The sequence below is a fragment of the Lynx canadensis genome, chromosome F2 (genome assembly GCF_007474595.2).
Source record: "Lynx canadensis isolate LIC74 chromosome F2, mLynCan4.pri.v2, whole genome shotgun sequence".
NCBI lineage: Eukaryota > Metazoa > Chordata > Mammalia > Carnivora > Felidae > Lynx > Lynx canadensis.
In genome coordinates this window covers 15,312,481-15,332,861 of record NC_044320.2, presented here as the reverse complement: position 1 = coordinate 15,332,861, position 20,381 = coordinate 15,312,481, and the positions used below count along the sequence as shown (strand labels likewise).

Genomic DNA, 20,381 nt, shown 5'->3' with positions numbered 1-20,381 from the left:
GGAACCTCTCTGACGCCTCCCTGCAACCTCCCTCCGCCTCCCACAGAGGTGAGACTCAGGCCTGTCCGACCTCAGGTAATTCTCCATTCCTCCTGAAAGCTTTCCAGCAATTAGAAACTTAGCCTGAGAAGCTCTCAATACCTGGACATCACGTGGCTAAGGGACGTCCAGACATGGAGCAAGAGGACATCCAGCAGAGCCAGAGGCTCTGTGTGTTACTTAATCTAAGTTTCCAAATCAAAACACATTTTTTTTCACTGCAATTATGGGAAATACATTGTGAATTTGGCTGAGGCGCCACGAGTACTGTCTCAACGAACAACTAACGGAATTGGGAACAAGAGAATGGAACTTCCGCAAATTCCCACAGCAGCCTACACTTCTCCTGTGGTAGGTGATGTCTGTAACCACGGATTAGTTTTCCACCAGGAAGCCTCCTCTTTCCTACGAGACAGTACGTAGGCTTTCTGAGGGGGGCAGCTAGTGTTTCCTTCAACTCTGTCTCGTAGCACGTGACAATGATTTGCACACGAGTGTTCGACAAAGCGTTGCTGAAGGTCTCGGATCATCATGTGATGAGAGAAAGACACGCGGAACACGCAAAGCCAATGCCACAGCGTGAAGGCAGGAGCACAGATGAGCGACTCCTAAAGTGACTTGGATTTCCATCCGCCATGTTAATCTCTTCACCTCACTTTCTTACTCGTTTCCAAAGACCCGGTGTTCTCTGCAGGGTGTAAGGATAACCTGTGTCCTAGAGAACTTGGCTTTGTAACATCTGTGCGGACACAAGAGGGGAGAGAGGCAAATGTCCTGTTCTAGCACCTACTTGGAGAGGACCAGGGCTGGACACTGACAGAGCCGCTCAGTAAATAAACCTGTCACACCTCAGGACGGAGCACCCCTGAGGGAGGAAGGTTTCCATCTCCTAGTGTGAAAGCACTTCTTGCTCCAGGTCGTTCCAGAAAGAAACTGCTTTCTTCAGGTTAAGCAAAACGATGGGCCACATAAATGAAAACATACTCAAGAACAGCCCAGAAAGGAAGATAAAGGACAAATGAACTTAGAAATAGTGATAAACTGAAGTGTTGTATTTTTGCTTTGATGACGCAAGAAAGAAGAGTAGCTTTCTTTGGGTGACAAAGTTACAAGAAGATAATAGTTGAAAAAATACAGTACTGATGATCACCCTCTCTCCCATAACATACCTTCATTATAGCCTCGAGATAAGCTGTCCAAATCTTCTGTGTTTTGGCAATGGCGGAAAGATAAATTTTATTCGAATTTGCTGAAAGGTGAAAATAAAATTTTCTATTTAGTAAATCTGGAAAAGCTAGTGTTACCTCCATCTCAGACTGGTTTCAGAACACTTACCCACTATGCTTTTTAGGGGGCTGACAGCATTCATAAGTGTTTTCAAGGTATCCTGCACAGTTCTGTCTCTCAGGATAATTTTCTGAAACATACTGAGGAAATTCTAAAACACGAAGACACAACAGAAGAACCAAACATAATAAACAAAATGAACAACACTCCAATGAACTCAAATGTATATGGAACACAGCCTGGGCTAAGTCATAAAATGTTATAAAGGATGACAGGGAAACGGCAACTTCTAGGTCCTGTTAGAAATACCCCTTGCTCAGAGGAGTTGTTGGTTTCAAAGAGAGTCTCAACTTCCTCACATGAAACTCCCAAAACCGGTCCACCCAAAAAACTACTGTGTTGGCCAAGGAAATTCTAGTTTATTCTCAATTCTTATCTACCTGACCAGAAGCATGTATGTGTGTGCCTCGTGTCAGGATAGGAAAGCATGAAAGAAAAGTTAAATCTCTCCCAGGGTAGCAGGAACCATGCATGAAGGCCGAAAGGCTCACCTGTAGCTCTTTGACAATCATAAAGCACAGAAGCCTGTCTAACCCGTTCAGACCGAAAGTCCCCAAGGTGGTCTGGATTTCTGAGAAGAGCCGGTTGCTGGTCACTTCTTGGTGAGTCTTCATATCATACCAAGTGTTCAGCTGGTCAATGTGACATGTCATTCTAAAGGAAAGACAAAAAACTCAAAACCCAAAAGCAGCTCAGAGTTCATCCTGAGGAGATGGGGGACGTAACAGGATTTGGGCACCAGATATAAGGGATGACATGACGTGATTCGTTTAATAACGTCTGTGTCCAGGCACCCAGTGTATCTCACGGTGAATGCCCAATGGGCAAAATTCAGTGAAATCACCTTTTCCTGCCCTATGCCAGGTCACCGCTTGGACTAATTCATTTCCACTGAATTGGACTGTTGTTTGGAGCTGAGCGGAGAGGCCAAGGTCGGATTTGGCTGTCAGGCTGGAAGGCATTAGCGCCCAGTTTTCGCTCCACGGCGTCTTTCCTTAAATTCCCAAAGATCGGGATGTAAGAGGCTCGTGTCATTTCCACTTTGATAAGAAAAGAACTTTGAATCCTGCTGCCCTATCAAACATCTGTGACTATGGCAACAAAGACCTTTCGTCTCTCCTCCCAGTTCTGGTCACCAACCAATGATTCCTTTTAGACTCAGGAGTGTGCGGACGGCAATGCTAACAACCAATGGTATTTACTGAGCACTTCTTCGGTGTCAGGTTCTGTGCTCTTCGGGGTCATTGTCGTCATGGCTCTGCAATACATGAGCTGTGTGACCCTTGTTTTACAGATGACACAACAGAGCGAGGCCTGATTCCAACACCATATCCTTAACCACCATCTTCCTGTTCTCAAGTGCTGGCACGGGGACCTTCGATCACTTAAAAATATGTGCCCAGATCCCATTCCTGGGGTTTGACTCAGCAGGTCTGGGGTGGAAGCCCAGCCTCTGAAATTCCAGTAAACTCCACAGACGACACGCCCCCAGTTCTAAGACACACCTTTAAGGACATATCTTTAAGAAATGAGGCACGGGAGCGAAGGAAGCTTACATCTGGAAGTAAATGGGAAGAACAAGATTTCCAGAACTGCATCCTACTTTAAGGCTTCGAAGAGTCCTGATTCGATCACCCAGGGCTGGCACTCTGAATGTGTCACTTGAGAGGCTCCCCATGTCGATGAGTAAGCCAATAACATGACATGGAAATCCCAAGCATGCTTAATCCTTCCTACAAGTCTTAACATGGCATTAGGTGGATAGTCTTCTAGAAGGGCTTCGGTGACCCACCCATGGGTACCCAGAAAGCAGGTGTTACAAAATGTTTTGGATCATTTACTCCTTTTGGCCCATGAGTCACAGACAAAGTTCATTTATGCTGTAACTTTTGGAAGAAGTTTACATACAGTGTGCCAAGTTGCGTAACTTTTGAAGAGATAAAATAAGCCAGAATTTGAAGGCTGTACAAAGGAGACATGTCATAAGGCCATTTAGCTTACACAAATTCAACTATGCATGCACAGCTGGACAGAGAAAGAAGAGAAGTCCTCTTTTCCTGGGTAATCCCACCAACCATTCTACTCAGTGAGCATGTGCACAGGGGTAGACAGGACACAGAAAACGCGAGCCGGCCCTTCCTTCAGCTGGGCTTCGTACCGACTACCTCATCAGAAGCTCAACTGAGAAGGAGAAGGAAAATGAGACGTAATGAGGGAAGGAGTGTGCAAGGGTCTCCCATGGTGCCCACCTAAAATATTCTTAAGGGTGATTTTGACCACAGGAGATGTTCACTCATGTGACTGTGTACATAAACTGTGATCCACTGTATGCAAAGCTATGCAGCCTGCCCTTAACAGCACAGCACTTAAGAGCTGGGCCCTGGAGTCAGAGGGCTGGTGTGTATTCTGGATCTACCATTTAGACCCAGATCTTGGGCAAGTGACTTAGCTTTACTAAGCCTCAGTTACTTCCCTTTAACATGGGAAGAATAACAATGCCTATGTCAGAGATGGCTGTAATGAGTATCAGGGATGCATACAATGTGCTGAAAAGTGTGTACAGGGTAAATGTTTCACAAGTGCGTGGGTGTGGGGGTAATCTCCAAAGGTCAGGGTCTGATAAATGTAAGACCTGGTGGCTGGAATGGAGGAGTGTGCCACAGTTACAGGTACAGATGAGCAAATCCGTAATAAAAGAAGTTTTAACATACTAGGGAGTCTGCAGGCCCAAGTGAGTAGAATGTTAGTTGGAAAGTGAGAAGAACATAAAACTAAAAGGCGGCTGAACAGACCTGAAAGTTATTTTGATCTCCATTTCCTTGGACTGGGCTCTCCTTAGTCCCACTGCAGAAAATACCCAGTCTCAAAAAAAGTGACTCTAATAAACCCACTAGATCCAAGTGTAGTAGGAACAAGGGTGTGATTTGAGGAAGATGTTCAGAGACGTCTATTGTCCACAGTGTTCAAGGCCCAGTGGAATTTAGATACACCTACTTTGGGTCTGTGATCCTCAAGATTTCTCTGCAGAGTCGACCAATAAATGTTACAGACTCGTCCACAGGGGTAAACTTTGGTATTGGGATATGAGTAGACTGGTACATACTCTGCCAGTCCTGAATCTAGAAACAAAACAAAACAAAACAAAACAAAACAAAACCATGAACATTTAGTACAGTGGGCCCTTGAACAGCACAGGGGCTAGGGCGCTGACCCACACAAGGTTGAAAATCCACATACAACTTTTGAGTCACCTAACACTTAACTACTAACAGCCTATAGTTGACCAGAAAAGCCTTATCAATAACATAGTCCATTACCATATATTTTGTATGTTAAATGGATTATACATTGTATTTGTACAGCATAAGCTAGAGAAAAATGTTAAGAAAATCATAAGGAAGAGAAAATACATTTTACAGTACTGTACTGTATCTGTTGGGAAAAACCAGTGTATAAATGGACCCCTGCAGCTCAAAATGAACCCATGCAGCTTAAATCTGTGCTACTCCAGGGTCAACCGTACATCTTTGATAAGATAACCAGTTATTCTTTTTTCTACCTAGTTTTACAAATATGATGTTGCATAAACAGTGACAATAAATGCTCCTTGGTTTGGAAGAAAAAAACTTAAAACTGGGGTAATAGCCCCCGAGAAATGCTACATGTAACGTTTATAAAAGAAGAAATATTTGTGAAAAGTGAAGTGACTGAGGAGAAGTTAGAAGAGAGATGGGAATTTCTGGCTTTTTGTCTTCTAGGTTAACATGCATCGACATGATAATAAGATTCCAAAATATCACAAGGCTGGAAGATGCTTAATCCTTCAATAACATCACCTGAATCACGTCAGTTCCCTAATCAAAAACTTACTCCTTGTCAACTACTGACTAAAAATCAAACTTCTCACCCATGACACTTAAGAATCTGGTGTTCAAATGACCCAATTAAAAAATAGGCAAAGGACTTAAGTAGACATTTCCCCAAAGAAGACATCCAAATGGTGAATGAGCACACGAAAAGATGCCCAACATCATTAGCCACCAGGGAAATGCAAATCAAAACCACAATGAGATACCCTTTCACCCCTACGGGGACGTCTAGAATTTTTTTAAAAGAGCAAAACAAGAAGCGTTGGCAAGGATATGGAGAAATGAGAACCCTCAGATGCTGCTGGAAAGAATAAAAAATGCTGCAGGTGCTGTGGAAAGTGGTCTGGTGGTTTATCCGTAAGTTAAACATAAACTACCACATGACCCAGCAATTCTGCTGTTATGTGCATACTCCGATCAGGCCAACTGAACTCCTTGATCAAGCCTTCTGAACTCTTGATCACGGGAGTTATGACATTTACAACAGCTTCATTCTGTGGCCATTTAATTACATCTCCCTCCTCCTTAGGACGGTAAACTCTTGAAGGTCAGGTGTCCTATAAACTTTTCTGGAACCCTCACGGTTCCTGAATGTACTCTGAAGGGATCTGTGAGTATCTAATGCTAACCGATTTTTAGTAACTATTTAAATAAATTTTCTTATTGCTATTTCTGAGGTTCAGGGCATGTATTTTAAATGTCTGAATAACAAATACGGTCCAGAATTTTAAAATTTAATTAGATACCTTTGTTCTTAAGAAGTTATTACACTCTTGTTCCACATTATAATTTATAATACGAGAAACTTCTTCCTGCCAAATCTTCAGACCATAAATGTTGACATAGTCCTGTATGTACTCAAAAGAGCGATGGAATCCATCCATGGTAGCCCCCAACTCTTTCAGCTTGGGCATCAACTCACTTGGCTGTGCAAAAGAGGAAACACAAATCTATTACACTGGGGTAGACTGTCAACCACTAATATCTACATTAGACTTTAAATAAGACCCCTCTCTAAAACACAGTGAGAGTTTAAGAGAGCTTTGGGGAAATACCCATTTCCTACCTCATCCAGCATGAGTGGCAACTTATGTCAGACATTCAGCAAAGAAGAGGTTTCATTCATTTGGGAGGGGAGTCTCACACAAAAGAATATGGAAAATGAACGTTGATGATTTCTCTCACGGTCATTTGATGAATACATCCAACCTTCAAATACTTAAAATATTTTAAATTGAATTTACTGGAGTGAAAAGAACCCTAGATACAAATTCTAGGCCCATTTTTGTTTTCTTCCTGAGAAAAATGATCTGTTAGGTCAAGGCAAATAAAAAATTACAGGCCAGGGGCACCTCAGTGGCTCAGTCGGTTGGGTGCTGACTTCAGCTCAGGTCATGATCTCGTGGTCTGTGGGTTCGAGCCCCGCATCAGGCTCTGTGCTGACAGCTCAGGGCCTGGAGCCTGCTTCAGATTCTGTGTCTCCCTCTCTCTCTGCCCCTCCCCTGCTTGCTCTCTGTCTCTGTCTCTCTCTCAAATAATAAACATTCAAAAAATTAAAAAAAAAAAAAATTACAGGCTTTATAGTCCCGATCTGCTTTAGGGTTAAGAAATTCTTTTAAGAAGTGACCCTGAATCACAGATATCCGTTCAATTCTTAAATTGGGGGATCAACAAGTGAGGGAAAGGGCTGGTTTTGGTAAGGATTTTCTTATCATAAGAAAGGATTACAACATAGGATCAAAAACACATCAGTGTATTGCACTGACCATCATATATCAGGTATGTGTTAGGAGGAAAGGTGTTGTTCACGACAGTTCTGCAAGCTGGGCAGAGAGAAAGGACAGACCCACGTGGTCATCTGGTACCTTGGCTCGGGGGTTGAAGATCAGTCCCTTATGAAGAGCAAAAGCAACACGTTTAACTAGCTCCTTTCTTATTCCATCTTCCAGCAACTGTTTTGGATCCACCTACGTGCAAATCAAAAAGCAATAAATGGCCGTGAGGAAAAGTTCAGCCATGACGAAATCCAAAGGAAAGACAGTTTCTGGAATCTGCAGGGAAGCACTTTTCCACCCCATTTCCCAATGATTGGGACTTTTCTCCTTTCCCATCTCTTTGATCTTGTGCAGCTTGGACAGAATTGTGGAACCTGTCACCTCTTTAGGACTCGGCTGGCCTCTGTAAAATTCATGATGGTAATTTTACAACATGACATCCCAAAGATGGTGGGTATGAAGAATTTTAAAGTGCCTCTCTCATTTTAATCATTTCATTAAAAGTAAAAAGTGCCTTTTCTTCTCACCAGGAGCAGAGGGGAATGAACGGCCTGGCCTTGCCTTTCTTCCAGACGCCACCTACATGCGCACGAGCAAGCTCAAACTTGGGGTTGGACAGACTTAACAATTCTCTTTTCTTCCAGCATTCTTGGAATGCTGTTTGTAATTAGGGAGATAAAACAGGAAGGCAAATCTGCTATCTACCTCTATAAGCTGATTTTGCTGGTTCTTTTTTCTATAATGAGAAAGCATCCATTATTTCCTAAAAGACAGTCTCCTGTCAAATCCAGAAAACATCAAATAGTTTTAACATAATCCCTTGAAATTCCCTGCAACTTGTTTCTTATATTTTTAACTTGCAAGGTACCATTACTTTTAAAAGTCATAAAGACAAACGGATGGGTTCCATCTGGGTTTGATTATATTTAAACTTTAAGAATGGCAATTGCAATGAAAGTTACACAAAATACAAGAGCCAGGGAAACATGCTGAGCTACACCATGACTATACAATCAGCAAAAGCCAGACTTTGGACAAACAACAAGTCAGAGGCTGTGGGTTCCTGACCAGATAAACTGTGAGAAAGGAAAAGAATGGAGAAGAAACCTGAAGACTTAAAAGACAGAATGTATTTTTTTTTTTAAATGTAGTGTCCACAGATTGACTTTAGATAATAAAACTCTAAATGGAGAGACTAGGATTAGGTCAGGGCACATGAGGAGGATCCTGGGGTAGGAGCTGGGAAATTATATTTCTTGACTTGGGTGGTGGTTATAATAACCCATTAAACTATGTAAATGGATCTATAGCTTTCAGTATTTGTGCCCTATTTCACAACACAAAGGTAAATTATAACCAGATATAATCAACGAGGAAAAAGAAATCAAAGAAGTAACATGACGTTTTCAAAGAAATACTCCTTATAAAGAACAGATTTAGTGAGGGGCACCTGGGTGGCTCAGTCGGTTGAGCATCCAAGTGTTGATTTCAGCTCAGGTCACAATCTCATGGTTCGTGAGTTCAGGCTCTGAGATCAGCTCTGCATTGATGGCACCAAGCCTGCTTGAGATATTCTCTCTCTCTCTGTCTCTCTCTCTCTCTGTGTCTCTGCCCCCCCTGCCACTCGCATACATGCACACACATGTGCATGCTCCCTCTCTCAAAATAAATAAACGTTAAAAAAAAGATTCTTTATTAAAAAAAAAAACAGATTTAGTGAAAAAGAGTTAACTGTTTTCAAGAAAACAAAGGTCTTAAATGGTCCTTCCAATTTTTCTAAACCTTTCACCAATCTATAGAGTGCTTGCAGCTTAGAGAATGCCCCTTGCACACAGCCCCTTCCCTCACATTTCTATCCCCTCCTCTGAAGTTAATAACAGTTAACCCTTTTCACATGGATCCTCCAGACCTTTCTCTATTAATTTCTACACATAAATATTGTCCTCAATACATAGTTAATTTAAAAAGTCTAAATGGGACCATAATACGTATGTATACACACACACACACACACACACACACACACACACACACACTGTTCTGCAAATTGCCTTTTCCACTTTAAATTTTAGAAATCTTTTGGTGGTAAAAGCTTTTTTTAACTTTTATTTCTTTTTGAGAGACAGAGACAGAGTGCGAGTGGGGGAGGGGCAGAGACAGAGGGAGACCCAGAATCCGAAGCAGGCTCCAGGCTCTGAGCTGTCAGCACAGAGCCTGATGCGGGGCTCAAACCCACGAACTGTGAGATCGTGGCCTGAGCCGAAGTCAGAGGCTAACCACCCAGGCTCCCCGAGTGGTAAAAGCTGTTTGAACGGCAGCCAAACAATCTCCAGTAGGAACACACCATGATATATTCAGCCATTCTCTCACTGATAAATGCTTAGATTATTTCTATTCTTTTTTTGTATGGCTACCTCTGACAGTGAACATCTATACATACATCTCTGTGTATATCTCACTTGTTTTACGTCATAGGGATTAAAGGACACTTACACATTTTATCAATGTCTGAAATAGATGCTTAACATTAGTTGGCTGAAGACTTGTGAGGGCCGGATCTGTTACCGAAAGCCGAACTGTTAGACTGGCAGAGAAAGTCTACTGGGTTGAATATGGTCAAGATGATATTCTCCCTGGCTCTCATCTGAAAGACTGTAGCAAAAGATCTGCCTTTTTCATAAGCAGGTTCTCTTTTGATAATTATTGTTGATTATGAGGTTTTATTATACCTTTTCTGTACTGGTCATTTTGCATGTAAGATGCTTAATCTGGTCCCAGGATTTATCACCACTTTATGGATTAGTAAGAAGTGACTACCTCCATGTATACTCTTTGCATATCAACTGAATTAAACTGGCATCAGGTCTAAAGGATGTTCAGTGGGTTCTGTGAATATTCTAGGAGTACAATGGTATTTCAGTACACATCCAGAAACCATACACTAAAGTTTCATTTCTATTTAGGTTTTCTTGGATTTTATTAACATAAGTGTTAATCTGGCAATTCAATAGACACACATTTTTTAAAATAAAAATCAGAAATATATTGGGGCACCTGGGTGGCACAGTCGGTTAAGCGTCCGACTTCAGCCAGGTCACGATCTCGCGGTCCGTGAGTTTGAGCCCCGCGTCAGGCTCTGGGCTGATGGCTCAGAGCCTGGAGCCTGTTTCCAATTCTGTGTCTCCCTCTCTCTCTGCCCCTCCCCCGTTCATGCTCTGTCTCTCTCTGTCCCCAAAAAAAAATAAATAAACGTTGAAAAAAAATTTTTTAAAAATCAGAAATATATAGATTCTACTGATGTCTGATAAATGAAAAAGAAATACAAGCACCATGAACTCTGTGAATGGGCACATCTCTAGTCATCATAGGATTACAAATTAAAATAGTATGGAGATAACACTTTATACTCTTTGGGGAGCAAAAACTATAACATAGATAGTAACACGTATTGTCAAAAATGTGGACAGACACCAGAGAAACAGTCATTTCAGAAGGCAATCTGGCAGTACTGAGAGAAATTAAGTATAAATACACCCTAAGACCTAGTGATCCACACCTGGGGAGGCAGATTTCAGACACAGGCCCTACAGCAGGGACATGTTCAGAGATGCTCATGACAATGGGGAGCGTTGGAGTGAAAATGACAACATAGGTGCCTGGGTCTTGGGGAATGGTTAAGTAAAATGTACAATTCTACACAGCAGTAAGAAGTAGCCAACTGATCAACCTACAGCAATATAAACAAATTTCAAAAGCAATAACTAGCGAGAAGAGTTGGAAAAAAGAATGGGCCTTAGAGTACAATATGATGTAGACAAAATCAAACACATGCACACATAAAGTAACACCTCATGTTTAAAATACGGGATTACTTGCCTCTTTAGGGGCAGAAATCAAACACATAGAGCGGGTGCTATTGGGGACAGAAATGGGAATGGGTGTCCAGATGAGAAAGAAAGGATGAAGAGAGGAACGAGCACGCATCAGTGAGGACAATGGCCAGACAATGACGATGGGTTAGGATCAGCTCAGCTCTCTGCACCTGAGATGCAATATAAAAATACTAAAAGGAAAGAAGGGTGGGAGACAGTGAGCCAGCTGTTTGGCCAAAGGGAAACAAACTATTTTGTTTCATTATTACAAAAATTCAATAAGTGGCACCTGGGTGGTTCAGCGGGTTAAGCATCCAACTTTGCCTCAGGTTATGATCTCATGGTTTGTGAGTTCAAGCCCCGAATGGGGCTCTGCACTGACAGTGCGGAGCCTATTTGGGATTCTCTCTCTCACCCTCTCTCTCTGCCCCTTCCCCACTCTCTCGGTCTCAAAATAAATGATAAAAAAATGTTTTTAATAAAAAAATTCAATAAAATGGATTTTTCTTAGATTTAAGTAACTCTTGGGCATGATGAAAAATCAGGATTATAATGCTCTCCCTTCCTCCATCAACAAACGAGTAAAATGAAGATGGAGAGCTGCATGTGAAGTAGTAAGGGACCCAAGATGACAATCGCCTTCCCTGTTCCCCATGGGAGAAACACCCTGGTGATCCAAACTAAGAGTCTTATTACTACAAGGCCACGTGGATGAGTACCAAAGCCGTTACCTTGATGATGCCAACCAAAGTTGTCTTCATCATTAAGATGCCTTCAGTAAAAATGGAAATAGCGTGAGTAAGCTTGGCAACCTTTAACAAAGAAAAAAAAGTTAATGAAGTACTTCAGATAAAAGACCCATCCTTTCTAAGGGAAGTGAAAATAACTGGCTGACAGCCTGAAATGAACAAAGACAGCGGGAGTGATGGGCCCCGGTCAGAAATGAGGTGCTGTGGTGTAAGCAAGGCACTGCCATTAGACATGCTGGGCAGGGTCAGCAGACATGAAATAGTTCTTAAACGCTGACCAATCATCTCCCCTTCTTTGGTTCTCAGTTTCTCATACATAAAAAGCAGGCAGGATTCAATGAGATGGATGGTCCTTTCCAAGTAGAAAAGGCTCACCAAGAGTCTAAAAAGTTAATCTTTACCGCTTTCTACGAGTTTTTTCAAGCCACACCGGGAGGCACTGATGTGGTAGACAGGTGCTGTGTTTTTGAGTTAGAATAAATATGTAAATTTCAAGCTTGAAGATTGAAATTCCTGATGCAATTTTTGGAGCTGTGTCAGAGGTGGTAGAAATTGATGCTGGGATGAAAGGTGATGACAGTGGACTTCATAATGTCAATTTCCACTTGATTTCACTTTTTTCACATCTTTAATTTTAAGTTCAGGAGAAAGAAAAGCAGAGGTATTTGGGAGGAACCACCTCTGGGGCTGCTTACTTATTGAGTGGCTTCACAGTCTGGCTGTAGGAAATGGTTTAATGGAATCCAGATTACTTTGAGCCATTGATCTGATGTACAAAGCAGGAACCCGAATGCAAAAGGTCTAGGCAATCTAACCCAAAGAGAAGAAGGGCTGGTTCATCAAGACTGTTCACGGAGAAAAGAGGCCAGCTGAGCTCCCCGTCCTCTGAGAACACTCAGGCAGGCAAGGCCTGAAATAACCCAGGACGCAGTAACAAATGAAGCTATCACAGGAGAGTAGGAAAAGACAAATCATAACTGGTCTGGCGCTCCTAGGGATATGGCAGGCGACACAGACCCGTGACACATCGTGGTTTGGGTTTTAAATCATCAAAAGGCAGAAGTTAAAGGGACACGCCACCTCGTATCGTGGGCCCAGCTGAGCATAGTCCCTCAGTTTGTCTTTGTCCAGGCGGGTTGGCACTTCAATGATATCGTGGGTCTGAAGCTTTATGATTTTTAGAAGAGAAGTAAACATGCTTTCTGGAATGATCTGCAAAACCTTTAGTGAAAGCGAAAAGAAGGAAAACAGTTGGATACGTCTTTTATTTTTCTTAGCTGATAAATGCCAGGATGGCAGTTAAGACAGCACCACCTTGTACACACAGGCATTTGTCTACAGAAAGGGACGGGAAGGGGCGTAAGGAGGTACTTTAATATCTGCTCTCAGGCCCACGGCTACATTCTTTCAAACGTTAATTGCTCACAAGATACACAGCTAATCCCCATACACGTGCAGCAAAAAGATGTATCTTTTCCACGTTATAAACTTGTAAAAGACTGAGGTTCGGAGATGTTAAGTAACGTGGCCGTAGCGCAGTCAGCAGGTGACACAGTGAAATTTTGCAGCCAGGTTTGTCTGGCTCCACGCTGCACCGTAAGTTACTGAAACGAGGACCAAAGTTCCCGGGAAAACTTACAGCTCCAACTAGGATGTGCTGGATCTAGATCCGGTTCTTTTACCAACTAGCTCTGTGACTTTAAAGAAGCCAATACAATCTCTATTCCTCAGTTTCTGTTAAGCGCAGAATGGGAGTTAATACCACCAGCACTTAAAAACAGGTGCAAAAGTTCTCTGAAAGTAAAAACACATCTGCATATCCACAATACCAGTAAGAGTAAGTTTATTTTCAGGTATTGCAAGTTTCTGGAATCAAGTTAAGAATAAGGGAAAGGAACACGGGTATACTTTTCATAGGGCCCCAAGCATCCTCTTTGTATTTAGAAGAGCAGTCAGTTTGCCAATAAAATAAATGTCACCTTGATGCATTTCTTACCTTTCTCACATAGGACACCAATTCACCAGAGTAATATTGAGACACACTGAGAAGGTCAGGACTATTTGCTTGATTAATACGAAGAAGGGGAAGATCGAGGGCAGAGGCAAGCTGCAAGAAAAGTAGGTACATGTGTTTCTCCATTTCCAGAAGTCCTAGAAATCTCTTTCCAGAAATAGTAACATACAACAAAGCTCTGGGGCTTTACCCAAGATAATGCAACAACCACTGACTCATCAAAGTCATTAATAGTTTCTGACAATGATACACTTTCTAAAAAAACGACAGTCATCTGCTTTGGTAGTGGTTCTCAAATTGTGGTCCCCAGACCAGCAGCATCAGCATCAGCATCAGCTGGGACTTGTTACAGATGCCAATTTTTTTTTTTATGCTTATTTACTTTTGAGAGAGAGAGAGAGAGAGAGAGAGCGAGCGCACAAGCAGGGAAGGGGCAGAGAGAGAGGGAGACATAGAATCTGAAGCAGGATCCAGGCTCTGAGATGTCAGCACACAGCCCGACGCGGGGCTCGAAATCATGAACAGCGAGATCATGACCTGAGCAGAAGTCAGACACTTAACTGACTGAGCCCCTCAGGTGCCCCCCCCCCCAGGTGATTCTGATGCCCCTCAAGTTTGAGAGCCACTGTGTTCCAGAAGGCAGCTACTCTTCTATGGAAATCAGACACTGTGACTGATGGCTGACTGTACTCATTCCAAACTGAGAGGTCACAGCATGGAAGAAGTACCATTATTTTCTGTACCACTCGGAAAGAAGCGAACATGCTTATGGTGAACTATGATGTGCCGTCAGTTATAAAACCCATCCCCAATTAGAGAGATTTTTAAATACGAAAGAAAGTGCATCTCAGAACTGATACATGAGGTAACTGTCAGAAGACGCTGAGTAAATTTCTGCTCATTTATCTCGATCTGGAATTATCTTGGGAGCACAGCTATACTTGAATTGTCCACCACTGTTCCCTAAACTTTGGAGGGGATCCTAGCTTGTAGCAGAGGCTCAACAAGAGTTTTTTTTAAATGAGTAAGTAAAAGGACTTACTTCACATCTAGGGAAAAAAGGACCCACATTTTTAGCATACTGGTAAAACTTGAAAAAACGTATTTTTTAATGTAAACACTACCTTCTGTAAGACACCCAACTTGTATTAATTGAAACTTCCAATATGCGTGGCATCTTTTCAAACTTTGCTCTCATGGAAAAACTCTGAACAATTCTCAGTTTATAAAAATACTTAAATTACCTTTTTTTAATGTTTATTTATTTTTGAGAGATAGAGGCAAAGCACGAGTGGGGGAGGGACAGAGAGACAGAGAGGGAGACATAGAATCCGAAGCAGGCTCCAGGCTCTGAGTTGTCAGCACAGAGCCCGATGTGGGGCTCGAACCCACGAACCACGAGATCATGACCTGAGCCGAAGTCGGACACCCAACCGACTGAGCCACCCAGGTGTCCCAAATTACCTAACTTTCTAAAAGAATGAAATCTCGGGCTGAATTTAGGCATGAGGTAGTAACGGAGACCAATTCTTCCCTAGTGACTAAGAACATGACCTAACTGTTCTCTGCTTACCTTCAAGAATGTAGCTCTGAGTTTAGTGACCATGGACGGGCTTACCCTTATGCTTTCTTGCATGATAGATGTGAAACTGTGAAGAGAGAGAAATGGTAAGGAGACATCCGCAGTGGCCTTCATCCAGGGGAAATGGTAGGCTGGCCACATTACCTGTCAATTAATTGCCAAGCAAAAGAAAGGTCCCCAACGATCTGCATTGTGATCAGGACCTCCTCTTTAATGTTAATGGTTCGGATCATTTGGTGAAGAAACTTGCGAGTGTCAGCAAGAAACTGACATACTTGCAGATTTGATTCCAACTGGTGAAATTCTTGAACCTGTGTTACATAAACACATTTAATTAAAAAATTCCTAATGGCTTCTGTGGTGTTCATTTTTCCCTGAAAACATTTCAAAAAGGCATGTCATGCACTAAGAATTTCCTGGCAAAATTTCTATTTCAAACGATAACCCTAGAAATGTATAAGCCAAGTCATAACGTAATGCACAGGTTTCTAGGATTAGAAAATGTTCTGCTCTTTTTTTTTCTGTACATAGATGACATAATGAGTGGGTGCTTCTATCTTCCATGTGAGTACTGATAAAGGCATGTTAGAAAATCCTCTTAATTTTGAAGATTTGCAGGATTGCTAAAACACAGAGTAAGTCACATTATACCAGGGTGTTGGCACTTGTACATTAAGTTCTTTTGTTGCACTCCTTAAAACAAAAGAATGACTCCCCTGTGTCCTGAAGTGTTTTTTCTGTTTTTTTTTTTTAACATTTTTTAAATTAATTTTTGAGAGAGAGAGACAGAGCATGGGCAGGGAAAGCACAGAGAGAGAGGGAGACACAGAATCCGAAGAAGGCTCCAGGCTCCGACCTGTCAGCACAGAGCCCAATGCGGGGCTCGAACTCACAGACTATGAGATCGTGACCTGAGCCAAAGTTGGACGCTTAACTGACTGAACCACCCAGGCACCTCATCCTGAAATTTTAATGTATGTAATTCAAGGTGCCTGGGCCACGGTTAAAATAAATAGCCCAAATGATAAAAAGCATCTGAGATTCCCAAAGTTGTTTGTAGTTGCAATGTAGACTAGAAGATCCAGAAAACAACCAAAATAGGAATGGTACCAGTGGGCAACTGTTTGGAATGGCTAAGGAAACCGACAAGTTCATAGTGGAGTACTGTTTTGTATTGCCATTCACAGGGATCATAAAACCTCTCAAAAGTAATAAGAGCCTACAAGAAAGTATGCCGGGGCTACCTGGCTGGCTCGGGCCAGAGAGCATTAGACTCTTGATCTTGGGGTTGTGGGTTCTAGTCCCATGTTTGGGTGTAGATATTACTTAAAAATAAAAGAAAGGATGCCAAAGAAAGCATTAATTATATTTCTGAAGATATAAAATTATCCCATCTGGACAGGGTTCCAGATAAGTATGGACAATGTTTTAAGTAATTTATGGTTATTGTTCTCATGCGTGTATTTTCCACTTTAAACCTAGTTTAAAAACCTAGTTTAAAGCTAGTTTAAACCTACTTAAGCATACAATTAAAATTTTAAGAGTTGGGAAGTATAATCCTTCTTTTTTGAATCTGAGTAGATAATATCTGAGTAGATAAAAAACAAACTATTTTTTTTCCAGAAGAGAAAACATCACATATAAGCATATGATCATTATACAACTGTGGTCATTGTTGCGCATTCCTTTGTAGTTTTTCTCTCCCCAAACTCTCTCCCAATCTAAAAATGGTGCCTACTTGTTGGGATGAGCACTGGGTGTTGTACGTAAGCGATGAGCCACGGGAATCTACCCCAAAAACCAAGAGCACACTTTACGCATCACATGTTAGACAGTTTGAAAGTAAATTATATTAACAACAAAACAAAACACAAAAAAAAATACAGATTTTGCTTTTACTGCCTTTCCACAATCTCCCAATGTTTCCATGTTGTCTTCATAATTATTAAATATAATTATGTTTCTGCAAGTTGAGATATCATTTTTGTTAGCATTCTTTTCACACTGGTCACTGCATTATTTTCCCAATTTTAGGACACTGGATATAATACCACAATGAGCATATTTTGCTTTTTTTTTTTTTTTTTTTTTTTTTTTTTGCTCTGATGAAATATTCTCTTAGCTGTATTTCCAGGACCAGATCTTCTGGGTGGATCCACAAGTATGATTCATGATCCAAGAATTGTTATTTATTTATGTATTTATTTATTTATTTATTAGTTTTAGTTATGTAAGTAATCTCTTCACCCCATGGGGGGTGAGAACTCATGACTCTGAGATCAGGAGTCCCATGCTCCTCCAGCCAGGTGCCCGATGAACTGTTGCTTACAAAGAGTTTTCTTACCTCCTCCAAAGCTTGTATTAGTTGCACAGTTTTTCTGCCTGCAGCCGTTGAATCATCATAATTTAAAGACAGTATTTGTTTCGAGATCTCCCTGAACCAAGCTTGAAGGTTTTCTATTAACACAGAAACAAGGAGAGACTGCTGAAATCCCAGAACTGTGGTAGCTGTGGCTTTGAATTTTATTCCACAATCCTTCACAAATCTAGCCCTTATTCACAGACCTTTCCCTCAGTACCTGACATTGCCCTTGGGATTTTCCAAACAGGAACCACCAAAACGCCTTGGGTATGTGACCTAGGGGAGAGGAAACTTTCTACTTAAGTAGCTCAGTCTAACACCTGGAAGAAAAGGTGTAAAGGCCTGAGTCTGTGGTGTGAACCCCAGTGTGCAAAGGTGGTCACTGGAGTGGGAAGGAGTGGGGAAGGAACTGAAAGATTGTGACAGAAAGTTACCGGGAACAGTTTCCTGGAGAATTGAGGGTGAGTAAAAGATCTGAAAAAGGCAGAGAGGGGCAGAGGGATAGTTTGTCACAAGGTGAAGGGACAGATGTGGGCAGAAGCTTCATGACAAAAATAACAATGGCACGCCTTGGGAGAACAAGGGGCAACATGTCAGGAGTGTGAAGAACGTGTGGTGAGTTGAGGGGACGTCTGAACAGCTGAGGGGTGCCATTTGCACTCACAGACCAGTTTCACACAGCAGAGAAAGGGTCATTAATATGCCCTGAGGACCCTCAAGGTGGCCGGCAAAGGTCTGAGCTTTTCTCACTGAATCTTTACAACAATCTATGGGGGCAGGAATTGGAAGGCATTTCTCAGATAAGGAAGCTGATGCCCAGAGACGTTAAGGAGCCCAGGCAGGGTCACATAGTCACTAAACAGCAGCACCAGGCTTTTCTCAACTGTCTGGCCAGATTCAAAGGCTGTGCTCATTTGATCTCATCAAGCTGATTCCCTAACATTTTTGTTTGTTTGTTTATTTTATCAATGGGATAAAACTTCACTTTAATAAAAGCACTTACGGACTTATAATCTAAGTTATTTCACGAATTGGCATGAAGAACACTGGGTGTAATTTTAAAGATTTTTTTTTTTTTTTTTTTGGTAGGACTGAGGGACAGCTATAGAGTAGCAGAACAAGCACAGCATTCAGAGTCTGAGGTGACGAGTTCAATCCAGGCTCTGAACCGTTGTTACCATCAGCAAGTGATTACATTTTATAGCTTTGATTTCTTTACATGTGGAATAAGAATAAAGACGTCTACCTCATAAGGCTGTAAGGCTCAAATATTTGTGGAAGCATTTCCTAAGCTAAAATATGCTATACAGCCAAAAAAAAGTACCAGATGCTGTTTGGAATGACCTTTAAAGTGATGGTGGGGTTTTCTTTTCTTTTTTCTTTTTTTTTTGATGTTGGCATTTATAAGAACCTAAAAGAGACTAGAACAGAGACGAATGTGCCTGATTCTCAAAAATTAATCTGGTTAGACTGTTACAGGTGGTTCCTTGTTTTTCGGACAAAATGTAGTGACCTGAAAAACATGTTGCTAATTTATATCACATTATTAAAAACACACCAACTTTTCCTACTAGGAATAATAAAGTAATTCGGAAATACATTTTAGGCTAACCATTCGACATCAAATACATCAACAAAAGCCAAATATAGTAATCACAAGATCATACTGATTAAAAGAGTAATTTTTTCAAACAAAAAGCTATACCTTTGAGAAATTCTACTGTATAATTAACTTTTATCAGAAATGAATTTCATAGTTAAAACATTAAGCATTAAAAAAATAGCTTCTCATCTTAAAATTCAGAATGGTCATTCAGGGGCACTTTGAAGGGTTTCTATCTATATAAAAATTTTAAGTGATACCATGATTTTCCCCCAGATAAAATTTCCTAAAAGAAGCAGGATTAATATGATTAACGTTAAGGCTTGAGCTATGTTGTTTCAAAAAGTCTGCATGTCCCCTCTTCTGCCACTAGATGGCAGGCGCATGAGGGGAAAAAAAAAGCAGAAAACATGAGAAGACAAGATTCCTGGGTACCATCTATGTTAGCAGTTACTAATATTCTTTTATTAAAGATTTTATTTGTTTATTTCAATGTTTATTTATTTTTGAGAGAGAGAGAATATGTGTGCACATGCGGGGGGGGGGGGGGGGGGGAGAAAGGGAGAAAGAGAATCTCAGGCAGGCTTCGTGCTGTCAGTGCACAGCCTGATGCAGGGCTCCAATCTCATGAATCATGACCATGACTTGAGCCGAAATCAAGAGTCGGACACTCAACTGACTGAGTTACTCAGGCACGCATATGTTAGTAGTTAGTAATATTCTTTTTTTTTTTTTTTTAATGTTTATTTATTTTATTTTGGAGAGAGAGAGAGAGAGAGAGAGAAAGCACGAGCCGGGGAGGGGCAGAGAGGGAAAGAGAGAATCTCAAACAGGCTCCACACCACCAGCATGGAGCCCAATGAGGGGCTCAAACTCACGAACCGTGAGATCACGACCTGAGCTAAAATCAAGAGTTGGGCGCTTAACCAACTGAGGCACCCAGGTGCCCCAGTAGTTAGTACTATTCTTGAGTGAAGTATCCTGAGATGATCAGGACAGTTATAGGTCCTTCTCTTCCTCCCTGCAAATGCACATAAGCTGACACACTATGGTGAGGCTGGGGATGAATTATGGACCTACGGACTATGAATCAGAGTATAACAACCCCTGTAGCCTAACCTCATACTTCAAAAATAAGAAGCCTCATGTCCAGAGAAGATATGAACATT

At 41.5% G+C, this 20,381-nt stretch overlaps 1 protein-coding gene across 2 annotated transcripts in view; it reads right to left on the bottom strand.

Annotated features, from left to right (window-relative positions):
• WASHC5 (WASH complex subunit 5) overlaps window positions 1-20,381 on the bottom strand; it is a 63,757-nt gene that overhangs the window by 17,734 nt on the left and 25,642 nt on the right. The window contains exons 12-23 of one of the 2 annotated variants that reach the window (XM_030303843.2): window positions 17,592-17,704; window positions 15,392-15,558; window positions 15,239-15,314; window positions 13,648-13,758; window positions 12,732-12,872; window positions 11,634-11,714; window positions 7,121-7,222; window positions 6,002-6,181; window positions 4,381-4,505; window positions 1,878-2,040; window positions 1,375-1,477; window positions 1,209-1,288 (exon numbers count right to left, since the gene is read on the bottom strand). In XM_030303843.2, coding sequence (XP_030159703.1) covers window positions 1,209-1,288; window positions 1,375-1,477; window positions 1,878-2,040; window positions 4,381-4,505; window positions 6,002-6,181; window positions 7,121-7,222; window positions 11,634-11,714; window positions 12,732-12,872; window positions 13,648-13,758; window positions 15,239-15,314; window positions 15,392-15,558; window positions 17,592-17,704 — 1,442 coding nt within the window. The remainder of the gene's footprint in view (window positions 1-1,208; window positions 1,289-1,374; window positions 1,478-1,877; window positions 2,041-4,380; window positions 4,506-6,001; window positions 6,182-7,120; window positions 7,223-11,633; window positions 11,715-12,731; window positions 12,873-13,647; window positions 13,759-15,238; window positions 15,315-15,391; window positions 15,559-17,591; window positions 17,705-20,381) is intronic. The other variant, XM_030303844.1, reaches the window with a different exon arrangement.